Source organism: Chrysoperla carnea, chromosome 5 (assembly GCF_905475395.1).
Source record: "Chrysoperla carnea chromosome 5, inChrCarn1.1, whole genome shotgun sequence".
Taxonomy (NCBI): Eukaryota; Metazoa; Arthropoda; class Insecta; order Neuroptera; family Chrysopidae; genus Chrysoperla; species Chrysoperla carnea.
Genome location: NC_058341.1, coordinates 74,520,599 through 74,539,810, shown reverse-complemented (window position 1 = coordinate 74,539,810; position 19,212 = coordinate 74,520,599). Strand labels below are relative to the sequence as shown.

Genomic DNA, 19,212 nt, shown 5'->3' with positions numbered 1-19,212 from the left:
TTTAAAAGCTACATATCGAACATATTTAAGTGACGTATAATATTTATTTTTTTTAATGGTACGATCAACTACTTATTATCGATTATTTATTAACAATCAACTATCCTACAAAATAGAACTCGTGTATCAGAAATTGGCATAAAATTAAAATAATCAGATTCAAAAAAATTCAATTTGAGTTTATTTACATTGAGTTGATAGGTATTAGTAAACTTATACAGTTATAAGATTACTTTCAAAATTAAAAAGCGTTCATATAAAGAAAACGTTTTTGTAAAAAATTATATTCTTTTGATCACGATTTATGTTATTTTATATAACTTCATTTGATTATAACTATTTATCTTACCTTTATTAACCGGCAAAGCAGTCTTTTTAAGATTTGTAACATTGTGAAATGTAGCATATTTCATTTCTTCCGGAAAGTGTTTATCGCAAATACGGTAAGATTTTCGTTTTGAAATATCCAAGTCCGGACGTCCAATGAATGTAGCCCAAATCTTAAATCGCTGTGGACAAAAATAATAGTTATCTTTTGCGTTTGTATTGAAACTTCTTAAAAACTACACGTCTTAAAATTATAAGGAACTATGCATTCGACCACTTAATTTAGTGAAATATATTCATACCATTTATAAAAATTTTTGTCATTAAATGATGTACACATTTATTAACAATATTCCAATAATTCACACATTAGATTTTTTAGGTTGGAATTTTGTGTTTTTTTTATTTAATTTATAAAAAAAAACTAAACAATTGTAAGAAATGACATACTTGTTGACTTAATTTAGTAAATATACTCAACTCATGCCATCATTGGAATTTATTATTTAAATAAACATTTATTAACAGTAACATGATACGTCCACATGAGATTTTTAGGTTAGGTTACAATTTTTTGTATTAAAATTTATAAAAAACCAAACATTTTAAAATTGTAAGAAATTATGTATTCGTTCAACTTAATTTATAATGAAATATACTCATTTCATGATTGGATATCTTTTTAAAATTCAATAATGTACACATTTAATAACAATAATCTAATATTTCCATATGAGTTTATTAAGTTAAAAATTCAATAAATAATAATTTGAATATGTACTTACATTATCGCCAGGTAACACATGCATTTTTGTTTCACTCACTTTACTTTCGCATCCAGGTACACCACAATTGACTCCCATTTTTATTTATTAAATATTTTAATAATTCACAAATAATAAATTTAAATGTATCTATCAGTATCTATACAAAAATTATTTTGTAAATAAACATAATGACAGTAGACAAAACTATTTATAGTCGATAACATAGAGTACAACATATATTTTTTCTTTGTTTTTGTTTAAATCAGCGCTACAGGTAGCAGAATCGGAACTAAATTTATCTAAAAAGTTCCCATAATGTAACAAGGATACGAGATTTCAGCGTATGTATGAAATTTTGCGGTATCCATAGCATTATCACAAATAAATAAATAAGCTTATTAATTCAATAAATTGTTGCAATTTATAAGAAAAGTATTAAAATATGGCTGTAAGTTCGTTAAATTATTAAATTTATTGAAAATAGAAACTTATCAAATTTTGTTTTAATTTTCAGACAGCCGCTGCGGCAAAAGTACAAGAAGTACGCGAGTTAACGCGTATTGAACGTATAGGAGCTCATTCCCATATTCGTGGTCTAGGTCTCAATGACAGTCTTGAAGCTAGAAATGTAAGTTAGCTATATAAAATGTATCTCGAAAAATATTTAAATACTCCAAAAATTGTAGATTTCCCAAGGTATGGTTGGACAACAATCAACCCGAAGAGCTGCTGGTATCATTTTACAGATGATTCGAGAGGGTAAAATTGCAGGAAGGGCTGTATTATTAGCTGGACAACCTGGAACAGGTATCGCGGAGATCGCCGTATACTAGTCCTGAGCAAGGATAATTGAAATATGCCCAATTTTTTTTAGGTAAAACTGCAGTGGCCATGGCTTTAGCCCAATCACTAGGTGTGGATACTCCATTTACTTGCATGGCTGGTTCAGAAATTTATTCGTTGGAAATGAGTAAAACAGAAGCACTTACACAGGCTATTCGTAAAAGTATTGGTGTTCGAATTAAGTACGTACCAAACGAATAATACCTATTAATCGAATAAATTAAACCGAATAAACAGTCTGAACAAGGGAAAAAATCCGCGCCAGTAAATTATTATGGAAGCAGGTGGAAAATGTTTCTCTGAGTTTACTTAACAAAATCATATTCATGGCGAACTTATGCTTTTTTTATTTACGCCCATCAAGTGCTACAAAAGTACCCTACTTCCAGACAGCACGTTATCTTCGTTAACATTTAAAAAAACTATTCGATTTTACATTTTGGACAATTCTAAGTATTATTAATACCTGGCATTTTTTACCTAACCTCACTTTTTTCGAGATATAATCATGACAAAATTTCGCTGAAAAGTCGTTATTGATAAAAATAAAGATTACTTTGTGGTTCCGGTTAAAAGTTTAATTTGAAAGCCATTAGATATTATATTTTGGACGATTCCAATCATTTTTTGACTCTTCTTCTATAAGTGTTTAAAAAGAAAGCAGAGTTCATTGCTTTATTCCTGCGACTATAAAATAAGCCTAAAATATAAACATTTTTTAATTTAAATATCAATATAATTACTACCAAAAAATGAGCTCAAATATATATTTTTTTTTTATGTATAGCTGAAATATATATTTTTTATATATAGCTGAGGGATAAAAAAATATTTAGAAAAATATAAAATCGCAAATATAAAATCGAATAGTTTTTTTTAATGTTTAATAAAAAGAATGGGGCCCGAAAATAGGGTGCTTCTGTCCCACTGTATGAGCGTAAATCGAAAATACATAAGTTCGCATGAATATGATTTTGTTTAGTACATTCAGACAAATATTTTCCACCGGCTCCCATAAAAATCTACTAGCGCGGAGTTTTTTCCTGGTTCAAATACTTCATTTCCTACAGTATATTAATAAATAAGTTTTATTAAAATTGAAAATGTTTTTGAACAGGGAAGAAACAGAAATTATTGAAGGAGAGGTTGTTGAAATACAAATTGATCGACCAGCAACAGGAGTTGGTCCACGTGTAGGAAAATTAACACTTAAATCAACAGATATGGAGACTGTTTATGATTTGGGTGGAAAAATGATTGACAGTATTGGGAAAGAACGCATTCAAGCTGGAGATGTTATTACCATTGATAAAGCAACTGGGAAAATTTCAAAGTTAGGTCGTTCATTTACAAGAGCTCGTGATTATGACGCAACAGGTATAGAATTGGTTAATTATTCAAAATCACTCTAAATCCGTTTTTTGATATAACATCAAAAAATTATAACCTGTAGTTAGAGTTCCAAAAATAGTAACCTTGTTCCAATAATGCCTTCAAATTTTTACCACCCTTGTAATATTTGAAGAAAGAATAAGAAATTCTGAAAAAGTCTTAAGAACTTTGAATTTCTCAACGTTTTCGGACTAGTCTAATTCAGAGTTATTCAGAGTTCTTAATACTTTTTTAAAGTTTCTAAGACTTTTTCAGAATTTCCTAAGACTTATTAGCACTTATTATTTTTTCAAATATTTTTTCCACCAGGGCAGATACTTTGCTATGAACCATGTGATGAAAAATTAAATGATTTCTGATACCGCAAACCGGTGCGATTCGATTTAGAGTTATTGGCTTTAATTAGCACGAAATATGTCAAAAATTTATACTCTCCATTTTCGCTATATTATACCATTTATAATAACATTACATCGTTCACGGTTCGTTGCGGATATCGTAATCGTGCCTTTAGTACAGTATACGAGGGTTAAACCTCTAAATTATTTCCTATAACTCCGATTGACTTGAAAATTTGACGATTAGTAAAGACCCCAAGAAACAAAAGTTATATGATGCCGACTGGTGCTTTTACCCAGGGGATAGATACCACATACCACCCCTACTAATCGATAGACATGAATTCTAAGTAAAAGTGTCATTTAAGTATATTTGGAAAAGTCATTACTTTCCCAGTGATTGGAGATTGAAATTCGAAGAGATTTAACGTCAAATAATTCAAAAATTTGATTGATGAAAACTTGAAAGTTCCAAGTCATTTGCATGAAAATTAACTGAGTTATAATGAAAAGAAAGTTGCTCGTACCTTTTTTTATGTTTTATTCAGCACAAAAACTGATAAAACCACGGGATTTTTTAAAATTTTGTAATTTAAATGCAAAAAAAATTTTTGAAAAAAGAAATAAGAAAAAACAAGTGAAAACAAACAATTGACTGAGTTAATTGTTGAAATACCATGTATAGACAATTTTGATGACGAAATCGTTTGTTTTTTGACGTCACGAAAATAAAGAAAGATTTCCACTCTTAAATAGCCATACACACATAACTGATATTCCCATATTAATATATACTACAAAATTTTCACCTAAGTAGCGCCCTCGTGGGTAAACAGTGATGTTTACAAGAAAATGTTTCAAACAAAAGTTGTTTATTTTTTTATAAGGAACATTTTTTACATTTAAATATTTGTTCTATCTCTAACGGTTTACAAGATGGGTCCTACGGACCCAAGACCCAATTGACCTATGTTGCTCATTTACGAACTCGACCTCAGATTTCAGCTTGATATCTCTTTTCGTTTTTGAGTAATCGTGATGACAGACGGACAGACGACAGACAGACATACGGAAATGGACTAATTAGGTGAACACCTAAACCAAAATTTTTTTCGTAGCATCAATATTTTTAAGCGTTACAAACTTGGGACTAAACTTAATATACTATGTATATTTCATATACATGGTATAAAAATGTCCTTATCGTTAAATAACTCTAAAAATAATAAGTTACAGATACTTTAGTTTAGGAAGATTAAATTTCGGATATTTCTTTCTTTATTGAAATTAGGAAATATTAAATACGTCTAGCATCTGTGAGCGGTTGCATAAATCAACGATGAAATCGCTCTAGTAAAGCAACCGAATTTATGACTTGCAAATTCAAATTTAATTCTTTTAACTATAAAACTAAATCATGTAAAAATTACAGACACACTCAAAATTATTTAAATACGTTTTCTTTTTTAATTATTAGATTAATATCAGCGCGATGTTTGCAACGGTAAAACTGTCTGACAATTATAATTTATATTGCTAAAAGGGCATAAAATATAATTTGATAAAAATTGTCTTATGGCTGTTGTCTCGCTATGGGCTTATCGACAGAAAATTATAATTTTTTTTATACTTATTAAGGATATTATAATACAATTACCAGGGAAATTTGAAGTCGATTGACCGTCACTAACTAGAGATAAATTAAATTAAAGTTCGGATAATTAACATGGAGAACATAGGAAAGGTTGTGTTTTGTTGTAATTTTAACTAGTTTTTTAATTTTAGAAAAAGACTAGATTTAAGATATTTTCAAAAAACTAATTGAACATTGATGTATTTGTTCTGAGTTGAAAAAAAAAACAAACAAACAAAATTATTGACCGTCTCATTGTTGAGATATAACAATGTAAAGTTGAACAATGTGCAAGCTGATAAATTGAACAAAAACAATTTGGCAACAGTGTAACGCGAGATTCTATATTATTTGAACGGTAAATTCAAATGGGCAGAGGGAAAAAATATACATAACATTTTCAGTACGATAATTTTATAGCAGCTAACAGTAGCAGGTAACACATTAAATAATGAATTAAATAATATTTTAATTAAATAAATATATTCTTTATTAATTAACTAAGCACATAAATACATTAATAATAAACGATATAATTCTTATTAATTTAACAATTCATTAGACATGTTTTCAATTTTATTATGATTTTATTTGATAATTGAGAATATAAAAATACTGACATATACGACGTTGTCGGATTGTTAATTATGAAAATGTTTAATAGTAGTTGTGTATTCGTTGCGTGTGTAGTCATGGTAGGGTCAATAAAAACGATGCCAACGCTTCCAGTGAAAACTTTTGGCGATAAAGAAAATGACAAATTAAAATTATTGAAAAACACTAATTAACTTAACTTAATGCATTAAAAATTGTGAAAATAAGAAATCAAATTGCACAAATATTATTTTTCAAATGTAAATTATCACAATTATTTATTTAAATTTGTGAGACAATAATATTAAATTTTCAATGTAAGTCATAAATGCAATCCATACAATTATATATGCATTCATACAATTCTATAATTAAAGTAGTGTATTGTTATCATGGAAACGCCTCCAATAAAACTCACGCACGTTGCGAATACGTGTATATGAATAATGTGTATGTGTGCATCAGCTGGTACAGTATCGTTAAAAACTGCATTTAATTTCCTAATAAATGTGTATACTACTACCATTCTTAAAACAAAAAATTTTTATAATATTGTAGCTAGACAACAGCTTTAAAATGATTTTAAATTTACACACTAGTAAACGCAATAAACGCAACCGCTCTCAGATGCCAGAAATACTTCATTCCTACCTAATTTCAAACACAAAGTAAGTAAGTTCCCCTGTTTCCTTGTCCAATACATATACTTATACGTACTAATACATATAATAAGTATATGTGTATATTTGATTATGACAAGGGCAGAGGGGAACTAACAGCCAGTCTTCTATCTCATTCATCATATCGCATCCACTTACAGGCTGGCAGATCCCTCGCGTTCTCTATGTTTAATATTCTATGGTATTATCAATCAATTTTTATTAATTTTAAGCTTACCGTGGAATTAAAAATTTTTCATCCACTCTGAAGTCTCTAGAATATAAATTTTCGTAGAAGACAAACTTATTAGGCCCGACCTTAAAAAAAGTCCCTCAAATTTCCAATCGTTCTGAAATGACTCAAATGATCCTAGATTTATTGGAGAATTTATTAGTTGCATAATTGGCTAAAATTTAAACTTTAAAAAACATGAATTTATTAATTTGAAAATATAATTGATTAGGAACAACGACAAGATTCGTTCAGTGCCCTGAAGGAGAATTACAAAAACGAAAAGAAGTGGTTCACACGGTTACGTTACATGAAATTGATGTTATAAATAGTCGAACACATGGATTCCTTGCTCTATTTTCAGGTAAGAACAAGGGAATTTATTTGAAAAAGGGAACCAATAATAAATAAAAATTATTTGAACAGGTGATACTGGAGAAATTAAATCGGAAGTACGTGATCAAATTGATGCAAAAGTAGCTGAATGGCGAGAAGAGGGCAAATCTGATATTATTCCAGGAGTGCTCTTTATTGACGAGGTAAAATATAATCCAATACTATCAATAACTTACAAAAAAAATTTCTTTCATTAGTTTGAATTTTTAATTACGTCCTAAACTTAAAATTTATTTATAACCGTTTTTTTAACTTCCCGCTAAGAAAATAGGGAAGTTATTGTTTTCTGTTTTCACCCCGTTTTGCCAAAATCGAGTTTTCATCAGATCTCGACGTTTTAAGGTATCAGGAAGCTTCCCTGACTACTTCCGCGAGGGTGTCTGTATGGCTGTATGTATGTATGAGTGTGTGTATGTATGTGTGTGTGTGTGTGTGTGTGTGTGTGGATGTATGTAAACCTCTCATAACTTTTGAACGGCTTGTCCGATTTGATCGCGGTTGGTGCCATTCGAAAGGGCTTGACCAAACTTAGATTTTGAGGCCTATTTGGACCGATACGATAGATTTCGAGAAATCTCAAAAAAATTGCAAAAAAAAATTTTTTTTTAAGTGGTTTTTTTTGAATAACTTTTAAACGGCTGTATCGATCAATTCCAAAAACTAATCAGCTCTCAACATCAAAAAACCACGTCGATCACCACCAGTCCGGTCAAAATCGGTTGATTCGTTCGTGAGTTATCGTTGACGAAAGAAAACCCAAAAAAGCGTTTTTTTCGGAATAACCTCAAAATTTTTTGTTCTATCAATTGAAACTTCATTGAAGATTCTTCATGAAGCTTCAAAAACTGCGTCGAATGTCACCAACCGCGTGAAAATCGATTTATTCATTCTAAAGTTATCGCGATTTGAAAATTTAAAAAATAGTGTTTTATCAAACGTCTATGAAATTTTTGATCAGTCAATACTTAGCGGGAAGTTACAGGGATGACCTGCAGGGTCAACCGTTTTCCAAATTTTTTTTATTACAATAAGAAAGTAAATAATAAAATAGAAAAGTGATTTGGTCTACCACTTGACAAAACAGGATGTCGGAACCTGGAAATTAGTATTTTTGGAATTATATAATTATATTTAAGGAATTTCTGACGACATGAGACTAAAAGTAATATTGGACAAAATATAATTTTCAACGATAAAAAGTTGTTTTATTTTAACAAACAGCTGCATCTCTGCGAAAAATCATCGTTGGAACCTCTATAGCTCCTTTAAAAAGTTATATTTGCTAATTTTGTAAAATTTTGGTAATGGCTTGCCGTTTTTTATGGAGGGTTGAAAGGTTGAGAAATTTCAACCTTATCTTTTATATAAATTTTTCTAGAAGTGTCAAAATTTTAAAAATTATTTAACTAATATCACTCGCTAATTTGCTAAGATCACTCGCAAGTTATTTTTCTTAAAAATGATCTATAAACAAGTGAAAAATAACAATTGACTGAGTTATTTGTTGAAATACCATGTATAAACAGTTGATGTCCCAATCGTTTGTTTTTTTACGTCATTTAAATAAAGATATACTCTCTTAGATAGCCACACACATGTAACTGATATTCCCATATAATACATACTAAAAAATTGGCACCTAATTTGAGCCCTCGCGGGTAAACAGAAATGTTTACGAAAAAATGTTTCAAACAGAAGTTGTTTATTAGATTATTATTTTATAAGGAACATTTTTTACATTTAAACTTTTATTCTATCTCTTACGGTTTACAAGATGGGTCCTACGGGCTCAATACGCAATTGACCTATGTTACGCATTTATGAACTCAACCTTACTTTTTATGTCCTAAGCACGCTATAAAAACTTCAACTTGATATCTCTTTTCGTTTTTGACAGGCAGGCGAACAGACAACCGAAAACGGAATAATCATGTGATTTTATGAACACCTGTAGCAAAACTTAACTTGGGACTAAACTTAATGTACCTTGATATATTTCATATACATGGTATACAAATTCTTGTACGAGCTTTTTAGACCAAGATATTCGTTTTCCAAATGAAATTGATACTTCTGAATTTAAAATCTGTATCTTCTTTTAAGGCCTTATATATTATAAAAATCATTTTTCAAAAAATTTTTACATTCTCCCACTCTTCTGGCCAACATTTTGTAAAAAAAGACGGTATCTAAAACCAACCTCATCATGCAAAAATTTTTATTAAAATCTAATCATGATTTTTCTCAGTTTTATGTCCCAAAAAGTAGTAGACTAAGCGTACTACCTAAAAAAAAATTGTCAATTTACAAAATAATTCGTTACAGGGCAAACTCAGTACGAAAGGGTCGATAAAGGGGCTACAAATGTTGGGTAAAAAATCCAACAGCTATTTGTTTTTTGCTGAAGAGGGGTGGCAAACGATTTTTTTGCGATTTGCTGCGTAAATACTCGTCCTATCAAAAAAAAATTAAATGTAATAGTTCTAGACAGCAAAAAATTTTAGAACTTTTATTGTTATCATTTTTAACATAACCTCAAAATTTGCGAGTAAAACGCAAAAGACCATTTTTTCCGCGAAAAAAATGCAATCGTTATGTAATTTGGTAAAATTGAATCTATTTGAATTCATAATAGCCTGGTATTCTTTTGTTTTTTTAAGTTAATCAATCAGTTTCTGAGAAATTGGTAAAAAAGACCTCTTTTTAAAGTCTCTCAAAAAGGTTTTTTTTAACGAAAGACAATTTCTGTGACGCTCATTTTCTTCGTAAAGACATCAAAATCCATATAAAAAAATTAAAATACATAATATTACTGTATGCTAAAAACATTCTTAAAATTGCAAAAAAACTGAAAAATTATATTACTCCAATCATCTTAGGGTTTCACCTCAGAATATAACCGAATAAGCTGAATTTTTGTACAAACCTTTATTTTGATCGTACAAATGTTGTTTCAAAAGTCACATATGGTCATGCGTGCGCGTCGTTAGATATTCAAGGGCAAAGTTCACGAAAATCAGTTTTTTGTGAATATCTCGTTTCTTTTGCCTTCAATCGTACAACATTTATTATCAAAGTTATAGAAGATACAAATTTCTACAAATTTTGTCTGAAACTTTATTTTGTACGTTGAACCGCTTTTTTAAATTGAGGGCGCAGAAGATGGTGCTCTCAGCTTAATGGACTTCAGTGCTAGGTCACTATTTATAAATATAAGGAAGGTATTAAATAATATTTACAAATATAAGGTATTAAAAAACACCGCATAACAGACTAGGATTCACGATTGACCTTGTCTATTATACTGTTTTTCACTTAATTATCGATTAAATACTACTTATTTAAGTAGTATTTAATACCATATATTTATAAATATCGACCCTGCCCTAAGGTACGAATCGCTGAGATACTGTTTAAAAAAAAGCTTTAAGACAAACAGTATCTCAGCGATTCGTACTTTAATGCAAGGTCAATATATATATAAATACATATATGGTATTAAATCTATCTATCTTATATATTTAAACGAGCAATTCTTGTATATATATATATATATATATATATATATATATATATATATATATATATATATATATATATATATATATATATATATATATATATATATATATAAACGATCTTGGAAATGGCTCCAACGATTTTCATGAAAATGAGTATGTAGGGGTTTTTTGGGGCGATAAGTCGATCTAGCTAGGAAATTTATTTATCAGAAATGTCCTTTTATCCGTCTTTTCATGAAAAATTCATCAGACATCTATTGGTGTATAACGTAGTTAATGAAATACAATGCAAATTATAACATAACAAAAAGGAGGCGTTTGAGTAGTCTAAAGTGAAAAAAATTCATCAGACATCTATTGGTGTATAACGTAGTTAATGAAATACAATGCAAATTATAACATAACAAAAAGGAGGCGTTTGAGTAGTCTAAAGTGAAAAATATGACACTTGCTGACATCTATTGGCGGTCATCCAGATATTATATATAAAAAGAGAGTGTTTGTTTGTATGTCCCCGATTTTCCCTAAAACTAACCATTGACCTTCGGTAGGGGATTATGTCATTTGGTAGCCCTTAGGCTCCCATTGTGAATAAGGGAGTTTGGTGGGGGTGGAATTAAAAATGATCTAGGAATTCATAGAAAATAGATCTAGAAAAAAATAGTTCTAATAATTTTCAATAGATGGCGCCACTGCCAATAGTACAATTTTCGCTAGATGGCGCTACTGGCGCAAATGTCTTTCGATTTTTCTCGAAAATTCTGGAATGTTCCATGGATTTCTATCGAATTTTCTAGAATTTTCTCGAACATTCTGGAATGTTCTATGGATTTCTATCGAATTTTCTAGAACTTTCTCGAATATTCTCGAATGTTGTATGGATTTTTATTGAATTTTATCAAACTTTCTCGAACAATCTGGAATGTTCCATGGGTTTCTGTCGAATTTTCTAGAATTTTCTCGAACATTCTGGAATGTTCTATGGATTTCTATCGAATTTTCTAGAATTTTCTCGAACATTCTGGAATGTTCTATGGATTTCTATCGAATTTTCTAGAACTTTCTCGAATATTCTGGAATGTTCCATGGGTTTCTATCGATCTTTCCCTTACTTTTCCGTACACACAGAGAGTGTAGACATAATATTGGGATCGGCCAAAAAAATCTTACTGTTCCGTACACACAGAGAGAATTTAAAAAAAAGTCTTTCATTTAACAATTTTGATATTTAAAAACAACCCAGCGAAGCGGGTTTAACAGCTAGTAATTATTTAAATAGTATTTAATCGATAGTTAAGTGAAAAAACCCGTATAATAAACAGGGTCAATCGTGAATCCGAGTCTAATATGTGGTTTACTCCATAATTATTTATTAAATACTACTTAAATAATTATTTAATACCTTAAATTTATAAATATTTACCATGCACTAAAGTATGTGTAACTGGGATAATGTTTGTTTGAAACCTTTTTTTTATACGTTGGACCGTTTTTGAAATAAAGGGCACAGAAGATGAAGCGCTGATCTATACGTACCTTAGTGTAGGGTAAATATTAATATTTATAAATATTATTAAATAATTATTTAAGTAGTATTTAATCGATAATTAAGTGTTAAAACCGTATAATAGACAGGATCAATAGTGAATCTCAGTTTGTTATGCGTTTTTTTTCCATAATTATTCATTAAATACTACTTAAATAATTATTTAATACCTTATATTAATAAATATTAACCCAGCACTGAAGTACGTTAAGCTGAGCGTACCATCTTCTGTGCCCTCTATTTAAAAAACGGTTCAGCATACAAACAAAACTTTCAGACAAAATTTGTAGAAAATTTTATCCTCTACATCTTTTATAATGAATGTTAATTCGATTGAAGGCAAAAGAAACGAGATATTCACAGAAAACTAATTTTCGTTACCTTTGACCTTTAATATTTAAGGACGCGCAAGCGTGATTATATGTGACTTTTGAGATAACATTTGTACTATCAAAATAAAGGTTTGTACAAAAATTTGCAATACAAATTACATATTGGATGTAATATTGTGTAAAAGATGTCTCATATACGTATGAATTTTGAGCTTATGTTAAACAAGTGAAAACTAACAATTGGCTGAGTTAATTGTTGAAATACCATGTATAGACAGTGTTGATGACGCAATCGTTTGTTTTTTGACGTCACGTTAATAAAAAAAGATATCCACTTTTAAATAGCTACACACACACTGATATTCCCACACACTACACACACACACTGATATATTAATGCATACTATAAAATTTGCACCTAATAAGCGCCCTCGTGGGTAAACAATGATGTTTACAAAAAAATTTTTCAAACAAAAGTTGTTGTTTTTACATTTAAACTTTTGCTCTATCTCTAACGGTTTACAAGATGGGTCCTACGGACCCAAAACCCAATTGACCCATATTACTCATTTACGAACTTGACCTCAGTTTTTAGGTCCTGAGTACGCTATAAAAATTTCATCTTGATATCTCTTTTCGTTTTTGAGTTATCGTGTCCACAAACGGATGGACGGACGGACGGACAACCGGAAATGGACTAATTAGGTGATTCTATGAACACCTATACCAAAATTTTTTTCGTAGCATGAATATTTTTAGGCGTTACAAACTTTGGACTAAACTTAATATACTATGTATATTTCATATATACATGGTATAAAAATGATAAGAATAAAAGTTCTAGATGTTTTACTGTCGAGAACTATTATATTTAATTTTTTTGATAGGACGAGTATTTACGCCGTAAATCGCTAGAAATCTTTTTCCACCCCTTTAAACATCCACCCCTCTTCACCGGCAAACATTCAGCTGTTGCCCTGTAACAAATTTTTTTGTTAAAAAAAGTGGTACGCTTAGACTAAGGCAAAATTATAGGTTTCTGCCCTTTTTTCTTGATGATCTTAGCTCCCGAAAGCTTAATATCTGTGAGCTATGTTCATCAAGAATACAAGGGCAGACATCTGTGATTTTGCATAGCTTTTGGGGACATTAACAACTGAGAAAAACCATGATGAGATTTTAGATGTCGCCTGTTTTTACAAAACTTCGAAAATGTTTTAAAAACGAAAAGTAGGAGAACATTTTAATTTTTTTACAAAACAATATTCAGGGGTTTGAAAGAAGGCAGTTTAAGTTTTCGTGATATGAGACAAATTTTAGGGTGTTAATTTTTTCAAAAGATACTAGATTTTAAATACAGAAGTGCAAATTTTGCTTGGAAAGCGAATATCTGGATCCAGCTCTTACGGGAATTTTTCATAGCTCATTTTCAAGAAAAATAAACTTTCAAGTGATAATCTAGGGATAATATTTCTTACTCACCCTTTCAACCCTCCGCACAAGCGGCAAGAGGGGATACAAATTTTTGAACAATAGAATCCAAAACTAGAAAGTCAGAAGTTCAAATGAGTTATTGAGGTTCCGAATTCCGATGATTTTGCAGAGATTCATTATGAACTTTGTTACAGGTACATATGTTAGATATAGAATGTTTTTCATTCTTAAATCGAGCCTTAGAAAACGACATGGCACCAGTTGTTATAATGGCTACCAATCGTGGAATAACACGCATTCGTGGTACTAATTATCGAAGCCCACATGGTATACCGATCGATTTATTAGATCGATCAATTATTGTACCCACTTCACCATATCAACCAAGTGAATTGCGTCAGATATTATCGATTCGATGCGAAGAAGAGGATTGTCAAATGTCAGATGATGCATTGACTGTATTAACACGTATCTCACAAGAAACATCACTACGTTACGCAATACAATTAATCACAACGGCAAATGTTGTGGCACGTCGACGTAAAGCTACTGAAGTCGGTATTGATGATGTAAAACGAGTTTATTCGTTGTTCTTGGATGAACGACGATCAACACAGTTTCTTAAAGAATATCAAGATGAATTTATGTTTAATGAAATTAAAGGTAAGTGATACCGTGATTTTAATCGAATCGCAAAAGTACGTACTAACTCGATCATTTTAATCAATAAAAGTGGTCAACCTCGGAATCGAACGGAATAAGATGATTTTTTGGTCAAGGAATTTTTGCTTAGATATTCAAGGTCAAAGGTCTCAATAAGTTTTTTGAGAATATCTCGTTTTCTCCGTAGTCTAATCAAATTAAAAAATTCGTAAAATCAATTTCCAGCAAGCTGGAAATCGTTTTAGTATCTTCATTTGGTCCTAAATATGTGTAACCCGAGTTTGCCCCATTCCAGGAGGTGTGCATAACTTTTGAGAGCAAAAAACTTGAAAGAGGTGTGTAGTTTTTAACAAATTACAAAAAAAACTATGACCAAAAGAAAACAATTAAAAGTTCTAGGTGAAGTAATGCGCACATTATTGTTAGTGGAGGGCCGTAAGATTATACCACGGAATCCAAGAACAGTCAATGAACCTTCATCAAAAATTTGCGACTGCATTGTTAAAGCTTACTTAAAGAAATTAAAAACAAAAATTTACGCTGAAAATTATAACTGGAATCGAGATATTGGCCATCGTAATTCGGAATATTTAACGTCAAATAATAGAAAAATTTGACGTTTTTTGAAAAAAGTATATCGTACACTTTTTAAAGTATTGTACAAGTTTTATTCAGCACAAAAACTGATGAATTTATCACGGGAACTAAAATTAATGATTGCCGCTTTCTATATCTATATTATCATCTATATCTTCAATAATGTCGTCTTCTGCAATATTACTTTTTTTTTACATTCGGTCGATCATTTAAGACAAAAAATGCCGTTTTATAGTAATTTTTGGGAGGCAGGGTGAAAACTAAAAAAAAGGAGGATTTCAACATCTAGTTTAAAACCGTAATAAGGCGCATGTTCAGGAGGTGGAGAAAAAGCGAGTTATAATGATATTTTTACATGAAAAAAATTTTTTTGGTCGATATCTCGAAAACTGATATATTTATACTCGACAAACCGTTCGGAAAATCGAAATTATGCACTCTGGCTTTTTTGTAGAAAAATAAATTTCCTACAACTTTTCTGAAATATTTTTCCGTAAATATAACAGTTTTCGACTTATGGACCAAAAAACTATTTTGCATGTATATATATCATTATAACTAGTCCCCCACTTCCTAAGCATGCGCCTTATTATGGTTTTAATCCTGCCCCCCCCCCCCCAAAAGTTAAAATGATCGGCCTACATTGTCACAATTAATCCTCATGCATACTTTTACAAAAAATTGAACAACTAAATTGCAACCACAGCTACCATGGCAACCTTTATTTCTCATGTTCGTTACCAGTAATTTCTTGTGTTCGTTGAGGTATGTCTAGATATTTATATTGTAAAATGGAAAAGTGTTTCTTTAGTTATAAAAATGTATTATGTGTCGCAAATTACCACCAACACGCGATGACATGGCTTGTAAAGTTACTTCCAAATCCAACAATGGAAAGGAAATCACTTGGACTCTCTGAGTTTGGGTTGGAAAAGATCGAAGCATGGAGTCTTGCTTAAAGCAATTGCTTGTGGTTGCACTAAAGGCTGCCATGGTAGCTGTGCTTGTAGAAAATTGCAAATTGGCTGTTTTATGGTAGCTGTTTTGTAAAGAATTAATTCATGGGAATTAATTGTGACAATGTAAAAGATGATGATATTTGGTAACATTATTGAGGAAATTTAGTACCATTCTTCCATATTGCATTTACCATAAACGTAAAAATCCCTTTTTTATTTAGTAAAACCATAATTTTTACAATAAAATACGAACGATGTATGAAATGCGAAAAAAAGAAGCTAGGTTGAAATGGATATTTAAAATGAAAAGGAAATGGCTATTTAATTAATTTTAGGAAATTTAATTTACTTTCTTTTGATTTCTACATTCCCTATACCTATCTCCCTATATCTAAAAAAAGATACAGACAAAAAAAAAATCAAAATTTTATCTTTTTTACTTTATTATATTATAAATATAATAAAGTATTGTGATCGAAAAAAAAAAATCGATATCGGGGTTTCAACGGAAATACACATTTTGAGGGTCCCTGATTCCAAAAAAGTGGTTTTTAAAAAATGTTGCGTCTGTCGGTATGTGGGTATGTCGGTATGTCTGTTGCCAAGCTGGAGCCTTCCTAGGCCTTTTTTCAAGGGTACTTCCCTCTAGGCCAAAACAGGATTTTTAGATTTTTCTCAAAAACGGCTCTAACGATTTCGATTAAACTAGACACAAGGCTAAACCTTAAGGTGTTCCTAGGATTGGTATAAGCCGCATATCCGGGAAAATTCGAGAAGGCCCACATCCTAGGGAAAACCTTTCCAAATACAGGAAAATGGGATTTTCTAGGGAGAGGCTGAGGGGTCATCAGTGAAACTTCGTATCAGGGTTTATATCAACAAGGTCCTAGGTTTGATATAATTCCCCTCTGGAACCCCTCCCAATGTAGCCGTGGAGCCGGAGGGGATGAAATCGTCAAAAGTGGTCAAATCAACCCTACCCAAAATTGATCAAATATTATTTAAAATGTCTTTTTAAATAACTTTTGTAACTTGGTAATCTTTGCTTAACCTCATCCTTACCAAACTACATCCTTCTAAATATTATATTAAATCCAATAAATACGTAAGCCTGTTCCTCATTACTTGTTTCTAATTAATTCTTACAATTGGCTGCTTTCAATAAAAATATTACAAGAATAATCAATTTTATAATATAATAAAGTCTTGTCCGATGTTTCGGACCGTTTATTTTTCTATTTGTTTCAACTGTTATGGCATGCAATTTTTTTTTAAGTTTTGAAAAATACTAATCCAATGTAAAATTTAATTCTCTTCAAAAATTTTATATAAAGTTTATTGAAATTTTGCTTAGTTTACGAAATATTTGGAAAAAACAAAAAGGGGTGCTTTTTCACCCCTATCCTCAATTTCCACCCTCTCATTGAATAGCACTCTGCGGTTTCTTCTTCTTTAATAACCCATTGAACGATTCCAGCAATAAAAACTCATGAACGTCTTAGTTCTTTTCTAATTTCTTTACAGTGTGATCATTTCAAAAGATCCACCAATAATAACTCTTAACCTGATGTGATTATTATTTTCAAATTGTACCCTTTATCTTGTTATACCTCATTTGAAAGTGCATAAAATTGTCTATTCAACCATGATAAAAAAAATGAAATCGATGGGTTCTTAAGATAAACTACACAAAAGATGGAAGTTATCCACCCTTGATAACTCTTGACCTGAAATTATTATTGTTTTGAGTGAAAACACGTCGATTTAAATATCGACGAAAAATAGTATCTAGATAATTTTAGGTTTTATTCCTTCACCCCAACCCACTTCAACTTTGAAATTTCAAATAAGCCCCCCTAATTTGTGATACCTCATTTGAAAGGGCATAAAATTCTCTCTTTAACCATGACAAAAAAAAATCGATCGATTGGTTCTTAAGATAGACTACTCAGAAAATGGAATTAATACCTTCCGTCTTCTGTGTAGTCTATCATAAAAACCAATCTATCGATTTTATTTATTTTTATCATGGTTAAAGAGAAAATTTTATGCCCTTTGAAATTTCAAAGTTGGAGTGGGTTGAAGGGATGAAACCTAAAATTCTCTAAATCGACGTGTTTTCACACAAAACAAAAATGACACCAGGTTAAGAGTTATTAAGGGTGGATACTTTTGAAATGATCACACTGTATGACATAATCAATAGTCTATATGAATGAATGGACCTGTGAGTTAAATACTTTTGCGGTTAAGGTTTTGATCAGTTCAAAAATAATGATCCTAATTGTTGAACAGATGTTAATATAAATTAATTTGATTTGTAGAACCTTCAGCTTCAATGGATGTTTCAACTTAGAAGTTTAAGCAAGCAGTATTCGTTGCATTCCTTCATTTAACGATGTTTAATTTCATTGCTTATCTATAATTAATAACTACAATTTATTTTTTAAAACTTGAATCTACTTTCATTATTTTTTGTAAAAATTATTTTTAACTTTGTTTAGTGATCAAAATAAAATTAGTTCAAACATAGTTTATAATTTTTATGTTAAATTTATTAATACTCCATTTATTCCTAATAAATACAGTTCACTTTCAACGCCAAAATTTCCTATTCCATTTTTTTTTTCTTTTTTACTTTTGGGAATGACGCGAAGCAATCAATATGTCCCACCATAAGGAAGGATAGCTTAGATAGTAACATTATTAGAAAAGGAAAGCTTTTTTGATAGACTGTATTTTCGTTCATAATTGTTCTATCGAAAGAAAACGGCATTTTGAAGTTTAAAATTTGGAAAGAAAAAATATTTTAAAGCATCAGGCAAGAAAATTGCGTGAGAAAAAATGTTTCTCAAGGACTCCAGACCACTTTATATGGAGAATGGCTTTCGGTCAAATGTCGCCAGAATTTGGGAAAATTCATTTTTGGGAATTTCTTGTGATTCTGAACAAATGTATCAATGGGCGCAAATCTCTTCA

At 30.4% G+C, this 19,212-nt stretch overlaps 1 protein-coding gene across 1 annotated transcript; it reads left to right on the top strand.

Annotated features, from left to right (window-relative positions):
* The first annotated feature begins 1,446 nt into the window (after positions 1–1,446).
* LOC123299604 (ruvB-like 2) lies at positions 1,447–18,687 on the top strand. Its single transcript, XM_044881865.1, has 9 exons — positions 1,447–1,542; positions 1,609–1,722; positions 1,781–1,901; positions 1,969–2,119; positions 3,055–3,314; positions 7,018–7,149; positions 7,212–7,324; positions 14,209–14,677; positions 18,558–18,687. The coding sequence occupies exons 1-9, from the start codon at positions 1,537–1,539 to the stop codon at positions 18,587–18,589; spliced, it is 1,398 nt and encodes a 465-aa protein (XP_044737800.1). The 5' UTR covers positions 1,447–1,536; the 3' UTR covers positions 18,590–18,687.
* Positions 18,688–19,212: the final 525 nt, after the last annotated feature.

Coding starts and splice junctions, on each gene's coding strand:
- LOC123299604 (XM_044881865.1), top strand. Junction 7,150..7,211: donor ATTCCTTGCTCTATTTTCAG/GTAAGAACAAGG, acceptor TTATTTGAACAG/GTGATACTGGAGAAATTAAA. Junction 7,325..14,208: donor GAGTGCTCTTTATTGACGAG/GTAAAATATAAT, acceptor ACTTTGTTACAG/GTACATATGTTAGATATAGA.